The sequence below is a fragment of the Hetaerina americana genome, unplaced genomic scaffold, assembly GCF_022747635.1.
Source record: "Hetaerina americana unplaced genomic scaffold, ioHetAmer1.1.p SCAF_12, whole genome shotgun sequence".
NCBI classification, from domain to species: domain Eukaryota; kingdom Metazoa; phylum Arthropoda; class Insecta; order Odonata; family Calopterygidae; genus Hetaerina; species Hetaerina americana.
In genome coordinates, this window is record NW_027286292.1 from 3,287,925 (window position 1) to 3,310,408 (window position 22,484).

At 38.4% G+C, this 22,484-nt stretch overlaps 1 protein-coding gene across 1 annotated transcript in view; it reads right to left on the reverse strand.

The window, feature by feature from the left end:
• The window catches only part of LOC139685849 (runt-related transcription factor 1-like), a 265,076-nt gene that overhangs the window by 63,514 nt on the left and 179,078 nt on the right, over nt 1–22,484 (reverse strand). The window contains exon 3 of the mRNA XM_071582962.1: nt 17,283–17,426. Within this exon, the coding sequence (XP_071439063.1) occupies nt 17,283–17,426 (144 nt within the window). The remainder of the gene's footprint in view (nt 1–17,282; nt 17,427–22,484) is intronic.

Below are 22,484 nucleotides of genomic sequence, written 5' to 3' on the forward strand. Positions count from 1 at the left end.
CACTTCAAACCCATTCATTGGAGCTCCACCAAATTCCCCACCTTCCCTCTAAACGGGAAGTCTGCAGGGGTACCATATCAAACGCTACGGTACATTACTTTATGTATACACCTCGTACACCAAGGCCTTGGATTACAAGACGAAACCAAGATCCGCCCATTTCTCCTAAATCTAGTCGTCAACATTATTTTTATCATATTTCAATGCAAGTAACACTACCACATCCGCTAAGTTTATTTGGTCTGGTATTTTAAATCACTGAAAATTAAACCTACTGGTAGAGTAAAAATATTATCACTAACAGCCAAATGCAAACCCATTTCCAACAACGACCATGAGACTCGTTTCTTAAATTATTTAATAAATTAACCACTTAAAGCCACTCCTCGATAAAGAGTAGGTAGGAGCTAACTTTTCATGATTGCCTCATCAATGAGCACATGCCTGCTGCTTTCCTGCGGTCACATTAGTTCAAGGTTCAAATTCTAGTAATACTCGGCTCAAGTGGCTTGCATATCAACTATTAAGAATCCGAGTGTAAAGACTTCATTAGTGCACAAATTATTTCTTCAAAGGCAATTATATTCTAGTATAGCTAGACTATTAGTGCAGTATTTTCTCTCGTTTGCTCTTCGCCATCATATCGAACTACATTGTTATTTTGTTATTAAAAATCATTCCAATATCCTATATCAGATTTGTATTTACATAAAATTAAGGCAGTAAATTCAATATTCATGAGCTCATTCTTATGGAACTTATCCATCGATTCTCATGCAATGCCAAAACACATGATCAAATGACGCAGTTTCAGGCGTGATAAGTTGGGATTCGAACATAAAAATGAACAAATAAAAATATTTTTCCATTACATATTGATTTAATTAACTACCAGGTTATTTGTACTACATTATATTCAACTGAAGTCAGGTGCCGCCTTACTGTCACTTCCTTACAGAGAGTTCACCTCCACCATTCACCAATCAGGGGTGAATCTATTCCTGTTATCAAAACACGTACCTGATCAGTTTTTGAATGTAGTTAACGTAGAAGGGATTAGTGAACATAAAGTTAAAATTTACTTCGGTATAGGAAAGTATTCAATCCGTAAAAGAAAAATTTTCTATTTCAATATGGCTGATTATTTTATTGCACATATGAGGAGTACTAGAAATTAAAAAGGATAAATATTCGAGTATTGATGTTACAATGCAGAGGCGCGGAAATCGTCAAGGCGCCATAGGGTGTGCCACGCAAAAATGAAAAAAGCCAGTTGAAATTTTCCCAAGTTTAACCATTTTACGTTTATAGAGAATAACAAAAGTCTAAATATTTGGCCAATTTAGCCTTTCGGAAAGCGCAGCCTGATTTCAATAGCAAAAATTTTAGAGAAACATTAGACAAAAGCTTTCTGGTCGTATTTGAGAGACTGTCAAGGAATTATGCCAGCGGTGTGCTCAGTGAAAGGCGGGGAAGAGCTTGGAAAAAGCTAATTTACTAAATTCCCTCTTAAAAATGTATTCAGTCCACGTCAGCAAAAAGCTAACGTAATTCTTCCTAGCCAGTACCAAAATTCGATGCATGAAAATCAAATCCAATCAAACCCAATCAGTCTCCTTTTCCCGATGAAATTCCCGTCCGTGTTTACTAGACATTCAAGTCAATGGGGTCAAGATAGACACAATTTTTATAAATAATTTTTTGCCAATCATTGATGGAGCACAAGGAATGGAAATTAGTAAAAACCACACCAATATTTAAGAGTGGCGATATGGAAAACCCAGTAACCCAGGGACCATCCGTTGCAAGTTCATGAACTAAGAGAACTTCCTCTTCTTACACTCCAGTTCTATATGAATAGTCTTGTTATGGTGTAGGTTTGTCATATACAAATCATTTGTGGTTCATATGTATTCCCTCCTTTTCCGCGTCACAAATACTAATTTTATTGGGTAAATTTGACAATTGTTTTGAACTAAATTTTCCACCAATTTGTATAAATTTGTATTTTTTTGGTAAATTTTGGTATTTCTTGTAATTTTTTCCCATTTCCAATATTCACCCTTATCCCTTACCCATCCCTCCTAATTCCTTAACCTCCTGTCTCAGAGATTTACGGGGGATCGTGGTACATTTATATACATATATATAAATAATAAAAAGCGAGAAAGGAAAAATGAAAAATTTTTACGATAATTTTGATTGCATTCCTCACCTCAATATTGCAATGGGCTAATAAACCTTCTTGAGTTCCAACGAGGAATTAATATCAATTACTTCTGATGACATTTGGTGTGATCGACAGTAACTACTTTTTCCAAGGAACTAGTGATCTCACATTTAGGTAATATACGCATGATCTATTTTAGTGACACTCCCTCCTATGGACAACAACACTACAACCTAGATGTGGTGAAAGGGCTTGTGCGCTCCGAAAATCCCTAGAGCTATGCTGGTGGGAGCAATGATAATTGGTCCTGGTAGGGTCACCCATGCAAGATAGGTCGAAGGTTTGGAGCCAGATAAAAGGTAGTCCACGCAGCGTCTGTTCCTCAGTGAGGCGGCTGTAAAGGCGTCTGACCCCAGTGGGGTGACCATTGAATGATGGTGTCACATGAAAAACGCTATTGAAGAAGGCAACGGGAAACAATCTCAATTATCATTCTCCAGAGCATAATGATGGACAAAATAGAGGATATGAGTCCTGGCAACCGCGGGACTCGACCAAATCAGCCATGCATCGTGCCCGGCAGTGGGAGAGGCAAGGTAGTCAACGGGTTCCGCGGTCGTCATCTCAGAGTAGTCTTGCAAGGGAAAACCGACTGCAGCTGGACAGAAGACGTAGGAGAAGAAGACCAATTTAGTAAGAATAGGAACTTGGAATGTTCAGACAATATTGAGGATAGGAAAATTAGAGAATATATACAGCGAGAGATGGGAAGAGGAAATTTTAGGTTTATGCAAGGTGATATGGAGGAATAGCGGGGATTATTGCGGTGACAGTTATCGAATTACATACAGCGGCGGGGACGAGAGCCATCAAGAGTTTACCATAAGAGGTAGGAAGAAGCACAGTCAACAGAGAACAAGCAACGGATAGAATATTACCAGTAGAGACAGAAGCAGCAACGACGAAATTTGTCATTGTTCAGGTTTTCATGCCACCGAGGAACCATAAGGAGTAAGAGGTCGAAAGGATATGCGATCAATTAGAGGATCGAATCGCCAGTGTTCCTGCAGGGAAACATTTGATAGTGATGGGGGATTGGAATGCGACAGTAGGCGAAGGAAGAGATGGTTATGAGGTGGGGGACTACGGTTTAGGCACGAGGAATGACCGCGAGGAGAGAGCAGTTGAGTTTTGCAGGAGACAGGGGTTGGTCATCACCAGCACTTGGTTTAGACACCAAAAAGATGCAGGTAAACATGGAAAATGCCAGGTGACTTAGAGAGGTATCAGCTAGATTATATTCTGGTTAGACACAGGTTTAGGAACAGTGCGATAAATTCGCACAGCTTCCCGGGAGCGGATGCGGACTCTGACCTCTATTTTGTTAAGAAATGTAGCGTCCGTTTAAAAAAAAAGGCAGGGGCGGCGGTAATAGCACGTTGAAGCATTAAATAAAAATTTGATAAGGAAGGAATATCAATAGGCTGTTAGAATTCATGGATGACGGTAAACAGCTGTATGTTATCGAAATAAAATGTCAATGTATCAAGACAGGGATATCGAAAGCGCCAAAATACCCTCTAGGAACCGTTAATGGGGAGAGTTTAACGATACCATGGATCACGGATGAAATGATTACAAGGATAGATGAGAGAAGAATTACTATAAGATTATTTAATAATAATAACAGTGAGATTAAATTTTCTGATACATTGAAATAGTTTCCACATTCTCAAATCTTCTATTTGGCACATCCATCGTATAGCGCACATCATCTCACTCATGTAAGACCTGCAAAAGATTGTTTCTCATAATAACTTAATATGTGATTGATCACTGTTCCATGAGCATCGGAGCCATGCTTTCCTCAAACACGTTTGCGTTCTACTGTTCAGAGTCAAGTAATAAATAATTATCTCGATTAGAATTAGTCCCTAAAAAGTGGTTATAAAAATTATGCACGCTATTAAACCTTCGTACTCATATAAATGTTATTGCTAACAATTGAAAAGACATATTAAAAGTAAATTATGACAAGGGCGTAGTCATTGTACCAAGACCATTAATTATAGCTGTGCGGCGAAGTGATGAAATGAACCAGCTACTTGGCGTTTTGTAACATCAATGTTTTCGGCATGAAAAATTTTACTTTGAACCAGTGCGATGCAAAATTGACAAATTTCTTAACGGTAATTCGCTTTATGGCTACCAAAAAAATAAATTATAAATAACCCTTATACAACGCGAAGATACCACCGGGGGATCGGGATGGTGCGTTGGCTAATATACAGGCTCCCCAACGAGAGGGCCCGGGTTGAAATCCTGGAAACGACAGATATTTTTCAGTGGTATCCCGATCCCTAGTAAAGGTGCTTTGTGGAGTGTACGCCGACGAGAGTTTGAGGGCGCTGATGGGACGTTGAAATGCGAACCCTTTGGCATATTTCAGTAAGTGTGGGCTAATACCGACGCCGAGATTCTCTCAACCTTTCCTTCTTTCCAATCCATCCCTAATTGCGCTAATGATCTTAGCCGTTGGTCGCCTCCCGTAAAACTACTGCTACTACTACATAGAGCCGTATCAGCATTGTGTTTTTAAAAGTTCGTGCGCAGATGAGAGAAATATGTATTAATTGTACCCAGACGAGAGCAATCAACTCGAAGATTGATTTGATGAATGACAGTTCACCTAAGGGATTTGATGGTACAGTTCACCTCAGGCTCGTACTAAGGCAAAGGTCATGTAAAATTAACTCGTTTGGGTAGGAGACTAGTTTATTTCCCTATACCACCTGTTTTTTCCCCGGGATTTTGTTTTGATCCTGGGAAACTGAAATATGAAAGGTCACTTGCTTAGCTGAACCTGAGGCTGTACCAGTAGCGTCACCGGGAATATTATGTACAGAATATTTAAAATCTACGGAAGAAAAGTTTTGCTTGTAGTTAGTTGATCTTCGACATTTCCCTTCTCTGATATCATTCTGACGTTTCTCTAATCAGTTTTCGTTTGATCATCTCCATCGTTTGATATCTCGTCCTGGAGTGGAGAATTGGATGCATCATATTGACCCTCCAAACAGGTTAGTTTGCAGAAAAGTGAAAAATGTATCGGCGGCCTCCGGAAGTTTATCGACGGAAAATGTTAATTCTCATCATGGAAAATAACTCATTTCAACGAAATAACCTTTAATGAAAAAGCTTTACGCAAAATTATTAAGAGTAGCAATGATAACTGCTCCGATAAAATGAGGTTGCGGTAAACCCAGTTGTAAAAACCGATTATGAGATTAAATGGGTTTCATGATGATTGCTAACACGATAAGTAATAGCCCTCGAGGAAATGGGGTCATCTTTATCTCATACTGCGACACTAAATATTTTCTTGCGCCTCACACTATGGCAGCCTACTCTTGTAGAGTAGCGCTCATGGAAATATTTATCCATTATAGCTATAATATTTGAGTTTTAATTGTTTTAAGTATATGGCAAGGTCCAAGACAGAGGTCGACGTCTTTTACATTTACTCGACTCAAAGATTACCAATGGCATAAGAATATATTTATATAAAAACCTTTAACACAGAATGATAGCGCCCGTCGAGGAGAAAATATGTTTCTATCCAGGAATACAATAGCCATTAGCGCTTTCGTATTTCGGAATTTCATCAACTCTATGAAAGCTAATGTGACTTACAACCTGATCGCAGATATCTTTGTAGCCGAAGGTCGTTTTCCTCGAATTTTAAAACAAATTAAAATATCTATCTATCACCTAATGACATATACTTGACCTGAGATTAGGACACAAAATAATTTATGGGGTCGCGGTAGTCCAGGGGTAGAGCGTTGGACCACTGACTGGAGAGTTCGGGTTCGATTCCCGGGCAAGGCTCTGGTCACCTGCAGCTCCACCCAAGCTATGTGATTTTTTGGGTTCCTGATCTTCCTGGGAAACCATAATCGGCACAGGGAAAGGAACTGGTCCCCTACCCTGATGTGCGAATTCACACACGCCACATCGGGCTTAGTACCGGGTTAACTCTACCATCCCCTATCCAGCCGACATTCCGGTTGATTACTGTGTTTATTATAGGTTATTTTATTTATCAATATTTGAATCTTCCAGTATCTAGAAGAATTTGCTAAATATTCCATCATACGTGTATTTCAATCGCTAATAGTAGCTTGTGTTTTTCAAATATGGACGAACTGGAACGAATTATTATTACAACTCCAGAAGTTTCCTTTTCTACAGTCACATAAAAACGTGAAAATCAACATAAGTATTTGGGAATATGTTATTTTTTAATCACATAAGTGTTTTTCAGGAAAAGGTTTCTCAAATCGTTGAAGTTATATCGAATGTGTCTACTTGAAGGCAATGAACTCTTTTGTTTAATATATATGAAAGCGAAAGAATTAATTTATATTGAATCGATCGAGTCATAATTTTAGTAAAAATACTGATAAACTCAGGGAATCATAAGATCCATCGCCATCTCAAATTAAGCTTGGCTTCGTTCCATAAAATGCTCAAGCGCACATAAATAAAAGTACGGCTCCTGAATCCATTCGGTATATGAAGTTACTCGAGTCATCTAAAATAAACTCAGACACGATCGAAATAGTAATTTGAAAATGTAAATTACCTTAATTTTATTTTTATAATTTAATATATTTCAAGGTTAAAAATCTAGTGAGTTTTCGCTGATATATTAAAGTAAACGCATTTATGGCTACCATATATAAATATCGCAAAGTATTCCCCTTGCCATTTTATTAACCCGTGTTTTACTAGCAACAATTTACCGTGAATGGACGGAATAAAAATTGTGCCCTAACGCATAGATTCGCACCGCCCAATCATCTCGTGACAGCCTATAGTAGAGAGAGAAGAAAACACCATGCCGACCAAAATTAGGGAAACTATAGGTAGAGTGATTAGAAACTACACACAAGTTAAATTGGCAGTGAAAATAAGCACTCTGTAGAAATAAATAAAATATTCCTGAACCCTGAATGCTGACGAGAAAAATGTATTCATACTTCAAATGCGTCGAGGTGATAAATTTCCCCATTCATGGTTTAATTATCTAAAAGACGAACTAATCTGCGGAGGTGCTGATGCAGTCTATTATGCAAGATTGCTAACGAACCGTTTGTTTCTAATCCCATGATCCAGAGACGCTCAAAACTTGTGAACATTCGTTTATGTGAATTTTCCGCCGAACATATGTTTAGAAAGGAATCCGTGAACTAACAAAACCATTCCCTAGGAATTATTACCTATCAAATTGATAATACACCATTTTGACTTCGTGTACAAAACTTTAATACCTTCTCCACGGTATCTACATCTACATCTACATAATACCCCGCAAGCCGCCGCAAGGGCGTGTGGCGGGGGGTGTTAGGTCACCAACCGTAAAAAAGAAAAATACCACATGCAAAAAAAAAAAACAACACGGAAAATTACACCCACAGCAGCGCACACACTCATGCAAAAATCCCTTCATCCAATACTCATGCAAACACATAAACCGCAAAACAACTAAAAAACTGCACCCCATGATGCAGCACGAAAGACATCCTACAACACGGAAGCCAGGACACAACAAGCAAGAAATTGAAACACCACATGAAAATGCACCACGAAACACTCTGCCCCCAAAGAGTCTTTAAAAGGCAGGGAATGCGACCCAACGTTGCAGGTAGCAGGAATTTCCCCCCGCGGAGAGGGACGAGGGATTGAAAGGGAAACTTAAAAACAGATGAACAGAACATGAATGAGGTCATTCGGGAAGAATGTGTTATTATAACAAAACATCTACATCTACATCTACATAATACCCCGCAAGCCGCCGCAAGGGCGTGTGGCGGGGGGTGTTAGGTCACCAACCGTAAAAACGAAAAATACCACATGCAAAAAACAACACAGAAAATTACACCCCAGCAGCGCACACACTCATGCAAAACTCCCTCCATCCAATACTCATGCAAACACATACACCGCAAAACAACAAAAAACTGCACCCCAGGATACAGCACGAAAGCCATCCTAAAACACGCAAGCCAGGACACAACAAGCAAGAATGTGAAACATCACTACCATAAAACACATAAGGTTAGTGGAAGAGCATGCATTTAAAAACAACTAATTATTTATTAGACGCTGAGGGTGGCAAGTGGAATTTTTGCTATCTATAACCCTGCAGTTGCTATCCCGTATTGTCCGTGGGAAGAAGGAGTCCTTGAGTCGGCTAGTTCTGGCATCTATTTCCCGAATTTTATATGCATGATCCAAGCGACTAATGTATGTAGGAGTACGAATAATTTGCGAGACCTCGGTGCTGAAACATGCGGATCTAAATTTATTTAATAATTTCAATCTTGCATTGAATCGTCTCTCAGCCAATGATTCCCACCCCAAATCCATGAGCATTTCGGTGACGCTTTGCGTTTTATCGTAGGAATTTTTTACAAAACGGGCTGCCCGGCGTTGAACCTTCTCAATTTCCCAAATGAGACCTTTTTCACTCGGATCCCACACGCTGCATGCGTATTCTAAATGAGGCCTTACAAGAGCGTGGTAACAACGTTCCTTGACCTTCGAGTCACTTTTGCCGACAATGCGTCTAATTAATCCCAATTTTTATATGCTTGGCCGCAGACTTTACGTATGTGAGTCCCCCAAGTTAAGTCTTTGGTGAATGTGACACCTAGGTATTTTACCGTATCAACTACTGCTAGGTCACCTCCAGCTAATTTGTAAGCAAATCCCGTTGATCTTTTAAAGAAATTTACCACTGAACATTTATTATAATTTAGAGTCAATCCCCAGTTAGAACACCATTTAGTAATGCAATCTAAATCCTGCTCTAGAATAAAACGATCCTCATCCTCAGATATCTCCCGATAGATCACCGTGTCATCCGCGAACATCCCAATTTTACTTTTCACTTCGCGGTTCAAATCGTTAACAAAAATCAAGAAAAGCAACGGCCCGATCGCACTTCCCTGAGGTACCCCCGACGTGACTCGAACGCTGTCGGAACTAGCGCCATCAAGGACTACCCTCTGTTCCCGCTCTGAAAGAAAATCTTTAACCCAACTTATGGCGCCCTTGTTTATACCCGCGACCTTTAATTTATGAATGAGTTTACCGTGTGGGACCTTATCAAATGCCTTTTGAAAATCTAAGAAGATGGCATCCACTTGCCTACCTCTCTCACCCGATAAAAGTAAATCATGTGTAAATAATCCTAATTGGGTCTCGCAGGAAAGGGTTTTCCTGAATCCGTGTTGATTGTCACTTAAAAAGTTAATATTGTCAAGGTGTCTCATTATTGAACTGACAATTATGTGCTCTAAGATTTTGCAACAGATAGAAGTGAGAGATATAGGTCTGTAATTACTGGGATCCTCCCTGTCACCACTTTTAAAAATAGGCGTTATTTGCGCGGTTTTCCAAATCTTAGGTACTTTGCACTCTGTGAGGGATTTGTTGAATATAAATTCAAGGTACGGGGCAATGTTTGGAGCTAAATGTTTTATCACCCTAGCTGGTATATTTTCGGGACCCGGGGATTTGTTGGGTTTAATCTCGTTAAGCAATTTTAGAATTCCTTGTTGGTCCACTGTTATTTTTTCCATGGGTGGAGTATGTATTGTTTCTTGGAGATATGCGGTGGCAACATCATTCGAGAAAACGCTTTGGAAGAATGAATTTAAGATGTTAGCTTTACCCTCACTGTCTGTATGAATTATATTGCTACAATCCCTTAAGCAAGCCACGGTTTGTTTACTCCCATTTACTTCCCTAACATATGACCAGAAAGCTTTGGGGTCAGTGTCCAAGTGCTCGCAAAGTACTTTGCGTTTAAAGTCCAGTAAAGCGCTACGTAATTGTGTTTTGGTTTCAATTTTGGAGGATCTATATGTGTCCCATAATTGTTTATTCTCAGGGGATGATGTGTTCACGCCTGCCCTCTTTACCCTAGAGTGTAGCATTCTCTGCTTTCGAAGGGCTTTTCTAACGTCTTTATTGTACCACCTGGGGTCGCGATTTGCTTTAACGTATTTTATAGGTATGAAATCTACGATTCCTTTTTGCATGATATTGACAAATTCTGTCCAAGTTTCTTCCACGTTGACATGACTTAAGCGGGTTTTGAACTCGGGTAGTGAAGAGTTTAATTGATTGGCAAAAGATTCAAAGTCTGCTTTATGGTAATTATAAATTTTTCTTTTTGGTTTAATGATCTTTTTTATTTCTATGTCCAAGTGGACATTAATTGCTTTATGGTCACTCAACCCCTCATCAGTTGATACACTAATAATACGTTCAGGCGTGTTTGTAAGAAATAGATCCAATATGTTTTTTCCACGGGTGGGCATGCGTACTGCTTGATGGAGGGAGTTTCTTTGAACCAATTTTATCATGGAATTGCAAGATTCGCGATCGCGGGTCCCAGATTTAACGATATTGTTGTCCCAATCTATACCAGGGAGATTAAAGTCGCCACCAATTATGTTTATGCTGTTATTATATTTACGTGTAAAATTGTAAATTTGATCGTTGAGGGTGTGAAGTGTTTTCAAATCTGAGTCTGGAGGTCTGTAGAAAGAGCATAAATTTATGTTGGGTTGATTGGTCCGTATTAAGGTGCACCAAACACTTTCTATGTTATTATTTTCAAATGAAACTTGCCTGCTTTCAAAATGACTTTTAACTGCCACGAAAACCCCTCCTCCGGGTCTTGTATCTCTATCGTGTCGGTAAACTTTGAAATCTATTGGGAAAATTTCTTGGTCGTTTATGTCATTGCACAGCCAACTCTCTGTGCCTAATACTATATCAGCGGAATGAGTTTGGATGATGTGTTCTAGATCCGCTGATTTGTTCTTGAGGCTTCTGCAATTTATAACAAGTATAGTTAAGTTATTTTGATGTTGAATAACGTCCTTATTTGTGCCTGACTGTAGTTTAGGACGCCTTTGTGGGGAAGTGCGTGTCACAATTCTTTCTAAATCAATGCCAGTGTTGTCGGTGACTTTTATATTTTTATTAATAATATTATACGCGCTATCCCCAGATGTTACTGACCCACTAAGTGACCTGCCCTCTATCCTAAAAAAGGCCTACAGTGGTCGAGTATCCTATCCGCCACCTTACTCGCCGCTTCCGCCGTGTAATGGACCCCAGATCGGTTAAGGGGAGTCCTGCAAGATCGGAGGGTTGGTCTCAGGTCGACGAAGGAGGCTCCTATGTCCGAGCAGAATCTCGATAGTCTCTGGTTATGCCTGGTATTATTTATGTCGTCCCGAGGACGAATTCTGAGAAATTCACGAAACACAGAAAATATACTAATATTGCGGTCGGAATATTTCCCATTTTGGGGTAAATCAATCCCACTACTTTTCCGGAATAGGTATATGAAACGAAGTGAAAGAGAGAGAGATGAAAAGAAGAAAAGAGCAGGTGTTGAGCAAATACGACATTCCGAGCGGGTAGTGAAGTGATAAACCGCCGGCATCCAGAAATGCAGGCATGGTGAGCCCGTGGAATGGGGCACGATTGGAATTTCTGTGGTGGCGAATTTTTCCTCCCATTCACATTCTAGCCACCCATTCCCCTCCGCTGCTATTTAAAGAGAGCGCACGGGCATCCATCCGGCCTTCCTGCAATGCCGCACTGAGGCACACTTGGTGCGGTGAACGCATTTCTAAGGGAGCACGTGACAGCAACCTCGATCCATTATTCGATTGATGAGATTCCAGTCCGTGACACTTGGGACAAATGGAGTGCGCGCTGCATACAGCCAGCGAGGTATGACTTCCATTTTATTGACAGGTAGAACGTAATACGCCACACTATTATAATTTAGAAACGTTACTTTATACTTACTCTTGTTAAGCTATGTGGGAAGATAATTCGAAAGATCAAAACCGAATCTCAAAAACAGTATAATAAATGCTATTTCCATTTTTCTGTCATAATATCAGGCAAAAATATTCACAGATCTTTTAAAATATTTATACTAATTTAGAACTTGTGTCCTTATAAATTTGCTAATTAAAGTACATGTTATTCTTTATTTAATTAATTTTAATAGGTTTTTGATGGCAAATTTTAATTTCCTATAATGACATGTAATCTTTTTAGGATACATTCAGGATTTTTCGGGGCAATTTTCTTCATGAGTACCAAGATTCACTGTTTAAGGTCTACATGTTTTTTCACTACATAGAGGGAAGGAATGTCTTGGTCTTAATGCCGCTGGATTAAGTATGATGATAACCACAAAGAAGATCAAAAGAATCTTTTCAATTTAATACAGTGTGGAAGAAAATATCTTAATTTGGGTGACGCAAAATATGCATATTATCTATCATTAGAGCATTAGTGATGCAAAATTTATGTTTATAATTAATTATATCTACTAATATGTACGCGTGAGCGTACAGTTACGTTACCTAGTTTTTCTACGTCTACTGGTGCAGCATATATTTTCGCACCATTTGCATTCATAGCAAAGTTGATGAAACTTGAAGTTTAATACAGTGGAATAACTGAACCTCCCAACACTTTCACGTTCTAAAGAAAAGACAGGCCTAATACGAAAATATTCTTGGCGGAGGAGTATTCATTGTAGTAAATTCAGAACTTCATAGCTAATATTATGAATGCGACGAAAATGGCCAATAAAGTGCTTGGTGCAACGTAAAGTTTTACAACGACCGAAGCCTATTCGTTTGCTCATTTTACAGACTCCCATATTCCATTATAGCTTCTGTTCTCCACAAGCCCGACGACGAAATATCCCCACTTAGTAACAAACATAGTATCAGTATAATTATAATCACTGGTGATACTAATCTAACGTCATTGATTGGGACTCATACTACGTTAGAAAATATGAAAAAAATCGAGCACCAGATCCAGAAGAAATGCCTGCTAGGATGTTGAAGGAATTAGCTGAAGCAAATGCCCCGTTTTTAGAAAGTACGAATTGCTCTTAAGTCGATGAAGGAAGTCTCTGTAGCTCGCGACTGGAAGGTAACTCACTTATCTCCCATCTATAAATGTGTCGATAGCGAGAAAGCCACCCACAACTCATATCGTTAACATCGATTTAATGTAAAATAGTGGAATATATTATTATCTATAACGTTATTAGAGTTTTCGCTAGTAGGAAGATGCTAAGGCACAACCAGCACGGATTTAGAAAGAGAATATCTTGCGAAACCCACTTCGGTATTTCTATTCACGATATACGAGACGTTTATATCGTTCTTAGATCGGGAGAAATTAGCAAACCAGGCGATGCAGTATTTTTTATATCAAGAAAGCCTTCGTTAAAGTCCCGCACAATAAACTGTTACACATCATTTAACGCAATGGTATCAATGAAAAAGTAACAAATTTTACTAAAGATTATTTTACCATATCACAAAAAAATCGATGTAATCGATAGTTTGTGCACAACGGGGGTAGATGTAACTTCGAGCGTCCCCCAGAAAAGTCTAATAGAGCTACTAATATTCTTAATACACATTAAAGATTTAAACGCACGCGTTAGTAGCAACCTTAGATTATTTGCAGAAAAAAGAGCAGTGTACAGGTACATAAAAACCCCAGCAAATTACGGGATACTAGTTTAAGTTTTTGATCAAATATCGGATTGGTGCAAGGAATGAATATTAGTGCTTAACATAAGAAAATGCGCAGTTTTCAATTTTCGGAGCAAAAGAAGTGATAAGCAGGATACATAAAATAGAGGTTCAAAGATAACTATATTAGATCTCGTTAAATAATGCGGGGTATTTCTCACATCACGCTGTTCGGGGAGCCCGTATCAGCACCATATGCGAATCCTCTCTGCAGAAACTTGGCTTCATTAAACAGATGGTGGGAAAATGCAATGCGATAGTTAAGGAAAGGTTTTACTTCGCATTAGTTAGGCCAAATCTGAAACACGCCGCAATTATTTGGGATTTTATGATGTAAGCGTTGATAAAAGAATGAGTAAAACTTCAGAGAATTATATACCAGATGCGTCAAAAATTGTTACGATAAGGAGACTAGTGTTAGAGGTCTTTTCGAGGAATTAGGCTGGAATTCGCTTGAGTTGCGAAGAGAACAAGCAAGGCTCAGGCACTTAGCTAGGATAAGAACACACGCGCTCAACCATGCAAAAAAGGGAGTTGGTTATAATGGCTCCACACTCTTTGGGCCGGTTAAGCAACAAAGATAATATAAGGGAGATTTGATTCTGGTACAGATAGATATAAATATTCGTTCTTTCCACGGACAATTGGGAATTGCAAAATTAGGAAACAAAAGTCAAAATATAAATAGTAAAGGCATTCGAATTACAAGCGAGGAGAATACTAAACGTTGCGTAGACATTTGGTCAATTCGCAAGTGGATTGGCATATGTATGTTTGTTGCTAGTATATGCCAGACCAGGTGTGTAGGTTGAAATTGGTTTTGCACGAATACATACGTCTGTTTGGGTGTGAATTGTCATGCTTTTGTTTGGCTGGCTTGTCTTTTACTCTGTTTTGGATGGTATCCTAACACTCCCCGCCCTTTCGGCGGCTTGCGGGGCATTGTGTACGATATATGTAAAATCAACCCAATGTGAGGTGTATTATACTAAGTGTTTAGAGACTGGAATTATAGAGGAATTAATCCATAAATCACTCATGGATGGAGAGGTTTATTACAGATAACTAAAGCCGTTATTTAATATTTGAATAAATCTCTTGCAAGTGAAGACCTACAAAATATATTATTTAGAATAAATCAAATATAGAATCTATAAAGTTAAGATTTCATTTTTTTGCTGAACAATAATGGATAACTGAAAAACAAAGCGCTGGGGGGAAATCTTATCCTTATATTTTTTTAGTATATTGTCAATATTTTAGGCAACCATTATTTTATCGTATATTAGTAACTCGTCTCACATGAATGGAGAATTACGAGGTCTGTTCAAAAGGATTCCGAACCTTTTGAAAAACGCCTTCAGTTGGTTACTAATTAATCCACTTGGAAATATTTTGTGCGCCAAAACTTCCCAAATAACTGCCTTTCACCACTTTTTTGTTATTTTACCTAATTGATAAGCTACGGTCGTTACTGTGAAGGGGTGTTCGCGGAGTGCGGCGAAAAATCGGATACAGGGAACTTAGCTCTTTGAAGGAGTAGGGTTGTCCTGTCAAATTCCTTGTGAAACTCTGCAAATTCTTCACGGAAACTTTTGGAGATTTAAGTTTAGGATGGTATTAAACGCATCGCATTATATGAGTGGTTTACTCTGTGCAAAAAGAGCGGTAATCAGTGGAAGATGACAAGTATTCTGGAAGATTATCAACGTCAACTGATAACCTCTAAATTGAGAAAGTGGATGGTCTCTTTCGTAATAATCGAAATTAAACTATCATGGAATTGTCAGAAGCTGAGGTATCTCGATTCTTTAGTGCTATGAGATCTGGACTGTAAAATTGAGCATGCATCTAGTCGCCGCCAAATTCGTGCCTCACCTGATGACAGCAAACCCGAAACAAGATTGAGTTCAAGGTTGTGAGTTCAGGAACTGATGGATCGAACTGAAGAGGATGAAACATTTTTGTCCAGGATCATAACAGGTGATAACATGGATATGGACCAGGGATGTAAAGGATGTTACATCGAAATAAAAGTACAATCTTCACAATGGATTTGTGAAACATTCCACGGTCCCAAAAAAAACTCGACAAATTGGCTCAAATGTCAACATGATGTTGACTGTATTTTATCGATTTTACGGGGGTTTATTTGAATCAAGACTGCCTGCATAAAGTCGAGACAGTCAGCACGGGGTATTACCTGGAGTTTGCGCAGGCTTAAGGCCCAAGAGAGAGAATTAGGCGAAAACGACCCGAATTTTGGAGGAGTGGCGAGTTGTTTTTTCATCACGATAACGCGCGGTCTTATTGGTCTCTCAAAACTCGTCAGTTTTTAGCCCAAAACAAGACCACTATGCTTCAAGACCACCATACTCACCAGCCATGGCGCCCGCACAAAAGAGAAAGATTTGCCACCATTCATTCCAGAGATCGTGAAAAATTCGACGGAGGAGCTTATAAGCATTCCGGAAGAAGCGTTCCACGACTGTTTCAAAAAGTGGGAACACCGTTGGGATAAGTGTATGAGTTGTGGAGGAGACTACTTTGAAGGGAACGCTAACAATTAATTTCTTAATGAAGTATTTTTTGCAATGAAAATTTCGGGAACATTTTGAACAAACCTCATGTTTCTCACTTAGATACCGCAGTTCATGGTGACATAACTTAAATATTCAGCCCTTTCTTGTGCTTCTCTCTTAAGAAGTTAAACCCAGGAATTGAACCAAATTTCCACTTGATACAATTTTTATCATAAAGCAACAATAAAAATATTTTACAAAATTTGTGACAATTAATTACTAAGCAAAACCTTAATTTTAATGCTGCATACCTGATGTTGAATCACCCACGCCTAATAATCTTGTGGCAGCTTGCCATATAGCGTACCATATAGGGCGGAACAGTAAAATTGAATAGTAGTTCACCTGCCAATTTTTTGCTCACTATTTAACGACAATTGTCCAACTAAATGAAGCTATTCACAGTAAAGTTCATGCAAAACAAATGTCCAACTCTATTCAATTGTACTTGCAAATACATTTAGATTGGTATCACAACCTACCTCATAGTTTCAATTACACTATTAACACTACAAAGCATGAAAAATGGACAAAATGAAAGAATTTTAATCGTAATTTCAAGGAAAAACCTATGTCAATACTTTCAAATGTAAAAGGGGTTAAAAAAAATATGTGTGACTTTCTTTTAGGCACTCACCCAATGCGTGTGTTCTAATTTACAAGTTTGGAAATTTAACTACACTACTTTATCTTAAAACATGGATGAAATAGAATTTTATTTCTCTCCTTTGAGGAGAAATCCAGCAATTGACACAATTTTCTACTCTCTAATCGACATGCAATATTCCCAGCTCCCTTTAAACCTGCTGCCTTTGACGGCGCGGGTTCTTTAGGTTGGGGCATGAAATTGCCACTCACTTTGACAGTTGGACATGGAGGGCATTCGGAAGCCGGAGAGTGGGTCGGCGGCGGCCCTCTGCAAAGGGTCCAGCGGCCCGCCGAAGTGTCCCCCGAGGAAGGGCCGCTGGCCGAAGGCAAAAGCGTGAAACTGCTGCTGCTGCCCTAGAAGAGAGAGCACTGCATCAGACCTGAAGCCTGCTCGCGATTCACGACATGGGGCCCAGGTGTCACTTCACGTTGTCGAGTCAATGCTGAATCAATCAAGCCTGCGAAGTTAGCCCGATGGGAAGAGTGCCTGCCTGCAAACCAAAGATCAATGGGGTGTAGTCACTTATCAGCAACCGGTGCTCTGTAGCTCGCAGTTGTTCGGCTCCGGTAGCATACCGCTCACACGGACTTCCATGGATGACCGGAGGATGGAACAGCAAAAAACTTACCTATACTATTGTCCAAGTGACAACTGAGGTCTTCTGATCTCAATAGTGGCACTCTTAATGATACTTGAGATAAGCCGCAAGTAAACCGAAATGAAAGAGCGTTATTTGTCTTTTCACATACATTTTTATTTGATATATCACGAGTTAGGTCTCGTAGGTTAGGTATTCATAGCCATAAATTTTGTCACATCGGTTAGTGCTTTATCCATCAAAATATTCCGTCTGTCAAAAGTCAATTTATAGCGTAATTAAAAGTGAACAATTCCTATAGCTACATCAATGGACTCTCAATTCAGCGGTCTAGTCTACATCTACATGATACTCCGCAAATCGCCGCAAGGGCGTGTGGCGGGGGGTGATAGTTCACCTGCCTCGCATACACAATCACAATCATGATCTACACTACTATAAGCTTGATCATTCACTGAAACAAAGATAATCACATGAAAGTAAGCACTTATATGCAACAATGTTCAATAACAGAATACGTATATTCAAATCATTCTGGACGAGTTTTGAAAGATAGTTCTATTTCAAAATCATGCAAACTATCGAGAAAATATATGCTATACCAATGCTAATTATCTCCGCCACTCCTGCGGTAATATCTATTTTGATCTCTAATGGTTCAAAGAATTAACCACCTTTAAAATGCCTCTTCTATTGCCTATCTCCCTGGTTTTACGTACGTGATACGACCTACCATAGTATGTTGGGGCCTGTAATATGCCTTTATATTTTATCTTGTCCATGATGACTTTTCACAAACCTAACTGCTCTTCGTTGTACCTTATCTAGTTCCAAAACCAAGCCTACCTCGTGAGTATACCTTATAGTGGCAATATACTCTCAGTGGGGCCTAACTAACGTGAAATAACAAAGATCCCTACTAATCCTCTGATTATATTTCCAGAGCATCTTATTTCACAAGAACTCCATTATCCATTATGGTAGATCTGTCGAGAGCCAGCTGGCACCTTTCGTTCCTCATATTTTGTTCTCATGAGAAAATATTGTTCAAGTCGACACCATATCTCTAGATTTTGAACAGACAATCGACAAAGTACATATCAAGGTGTTCAAAAATTCATAAATCTACCAGATAAATAAGTCTGCAATAGATTGGATTTTCAATTTCTAAAAAACCGCCAGCAAAGGGTCGTATTAGATGGAGTATCATCCGACACAGTATGTGTTTCATATGGTATGTCAAAAGGAAGTGTTATTGGCCTACTATCGTTCGTTTCATACTGTACATTAATTGCATCGGATCTTAGGTACCAGCAAACTTCGACTATGTACAGACGATATAGTGATAACAGGGGAAATATCCAGTCATAAAGGTTATCATATCATGAAGGGTATCATTATCTAATGCGATCCCAAAGTGGTGCGAGACATTTGAGCAAATATAATAATGAAGAAATATTTCAATGAATTTTTGGAGGAAGGGTTTATCACCCGAAAACACTTACAACATATAAGGAACCAACATAACAAACCTAGACTCGGTCAAATGTTTGGCTGTTAAGATTAGTAAAAATACGCCATGGTAAAAACACATTCGTGATATTAGTGATATAGCATATAAAAAGTTAGGATTCGCAAAAAGGATACTTAGGAAATGTAATGAGAGGGCTAAGGATATTTTCCATTTTACGTTAGCTAGGCTCCACCTAGAGAATGCTGCGACAGTAAGGGTTCCTCATGAGGTAAGCTTAGTTTTGGAACCAGAATGAGTGCAACATAGAGCAGCTAGTTTAAATTTTCTGCATGAATTTGAGGTAGGTTACTAATCTGAGGATGTTGAAGACATATCACAGGCACACTATGCGACATACTATATTAGATCAGAGATAAACCATAGGGATAGGTAATAGAACAGACATTTAAAAGTTGGGAATTTCCTCGTACCATAAAAAATCAAAATAGATATTACTGGAGGTGCAAGGGAGCTAAGGTACTGCATATAGTTTTCGATATTATGTATGTTTTTTTAATGGACCTATCTTTTTAAAATTCGTCCCGAGTAATTTGAATGTACGTATCATAAATTGAATATTGTTGCATCCAAGTGTTTTATTTCGAGTGATTAACTTTGTTCCAGTGCTTGATTAAACTTGTATTAGTGTAGATCATGATTGTGATTGAGCATTCGAGGGAGGTGACTTAACACCCCCCGCCACACGCCCTTGCGGCGGCTTGTGGGGTATTCTATAGATTTAGATGTAGATCCATTACAGTTAGGGGTACACGATGATCAAAATCCACTGATGAGGTATATATGAGATATAGTATATCAGTTGGCTAAAAATAGTCTTTCCTATAAATCAAAATAAATGTAGTCATTTTATGTTAACAAGTACCTTTGTCCCTTTCGAAAAGAAAGCATGTCTCTCATTTTGTAGGAGCATCCCGGTTGGTTCTTGGATACATGATTGAACAGGAAATAATGAATAATATCTAGTGTTTGCTCCTTGTGAGCGCTTTTATAATTTGAATTGAAACAACTATTTCCCACTGAGTCCCGTGCACCAGGATGGCGCTTGAAAAAGTCCACAATAACTATCAAACGGCTGTGCTATGCTCATTAAGTGATCCCATAAAACGTCGTAAATTTGTATTAATCTAAAAGCTGTTTTTAGCTCTCTATGGCTTGCATATTTTGCCAATTATTAAACTTGTACATTCAGAAGTAATTACGGTAAATACTACAGCTCTCATATCCAGCTTAGGGATTTCTCTCAACATAATAGCAAGTCATACAACAATGACACAAGTCTCATAAAGCGCTTCAATTGAAATCATTTTTAACCATGTTTAAATTATATTAGTTAATAATAACTTTCCGACTCTCTTCCACCCGATGTAATGTTACACAAAATAAAACAGCTCAGTAATAAACTGGAGCGCATTGTGAAATACCGTTCAATTTCAATGATTTTAGCCTCTAGTCTTATTTTTACAATAGCATCTTGATTGAGTGGAGTGCCGCAATCACAAAACAACAAGTCTCATGTAGTTTTTTTCATCAATTTGTTACTCCTTATATCTCTAAATTTCGCTAGAGACCCTAGACTTTTCGGTGATGGTATACCCATGGTCCCATCTATTGCAGCAAATTTTCCAACCATTGCAGCAGAGATAAATTAATAGCACATGATATCACAAGTTATACATTTATCATGCAGAATTTTTGACGTAAGAAAAAATTGTTGCTGCCATACGTGTTATGATATTAGAAAGCAACTTCGTATATAAACCAGCATAATAATTTCAATAATAAGAATAAGCAGATTTGCCAATGTATTTACAATGGATGCTTAATGTCATCCATTAAAAATAATATTAAACATGAAAATAAATCTGCCTTTAGTTGTAAACTTGAGCCAGCTAATTATATTTATTTTATTAAGTCACATTTCTCGAGCACTTCCTAATCCAAGTGAGGGAATTATGCAAAAATATTCATACGACGAATGTCCCCAGCAGCGCCTATTGAGCACAGATAATTGATAGAGATAAAATTTGTTGTTCAAGTGGAACCGTAAATCACCTTTTCCAAATGAAGACCAGGAACAATATTTAAATTTCAAAATCTCTTATTATTGAGGTAATTTTTTACCCACTCGCGAAATATCCATCATGGAGGTAAAGTATCAATTTCACTCATATCATCCTATGTTACGTAAATTCTAAATAACCTTTGGTTGCAATGATTAACCGCATTTTAATTTATTGGCAAATCATTGTTTTGTCCTCTTTAACCAAATCTTAAACAGTACATGTCTAAAATATTTTTGAAATTCACCTTCTTCCGTCTCTCGTATTAATTCCTTACCACACTCCTACCCAAATATTGGAAAATGGATACTGAAAATGGATATTTTTATCCAACTATTTGAATCTCTTGAGAGATAACACTCAGAACTTGATCTTTAGCAAATGTCATCCACTTACCCTTCACATGGCACGCAGCGAATGTTCACATTTTTTCAACTACACACTACCTGTAAATTGCCTCCCTTGCAAACTCCCAATTACACTTTCAGTTCATTCGCAAATCATTTCCATTTTTCACACTTAGTTCTTTCATATAGTTTTCTTTTCCGTCTGATTACACTTCACGCTATCCTCAAACATACGTGAATTGATTATTCTTAAGATTGTTTCGAAAATTTTCACCTTTTGCTTTCAGCTACTTTAGTGGTCATACATTTCATGTAATCCCGTTCCTCCTCAGGTCAACATAAAAAAATACTCTGCTCAATATTCAGCATCTCTAACTACCCTTAATTTATTTTATGAAAAATCTCATCTCTTATTATTTAAATACCCGTCCATTTTCAATATTGTTTTCCTATGTCGGGGGATTCTAGATTCGGACTACTCCTCAAACAAACACTCATAACGCATTCTTATGTTTACGTCTCAATTCTCCTCTAAGTTTCTTTCAAATGCCTTCGCGTTCGTATATTCCATGCTAACATCTTCTCCCAGATATAATTTTTAAGCTATTAAATATAGCCTGCTTTACACTCAAAACCTATGGAGACTCTTGTCATTCTTCACTACTAATTCTCTTTCTCATAATTCACAACAAATTTAATGACCCCCCATCCATCGCTGTCTTAAAGTTTAAAAGGTTGATCGATTTCCTTCCCTGCATCTGTTTTTTCTTCTCCCTTAGAATTTTGCTTGAAAACATTCCCTTTCTAGTAAAACCGAGAAATTATTCGTTTGTTATTTTTCTTTTGCCAATGCTCCGTCCATCTTGACATCC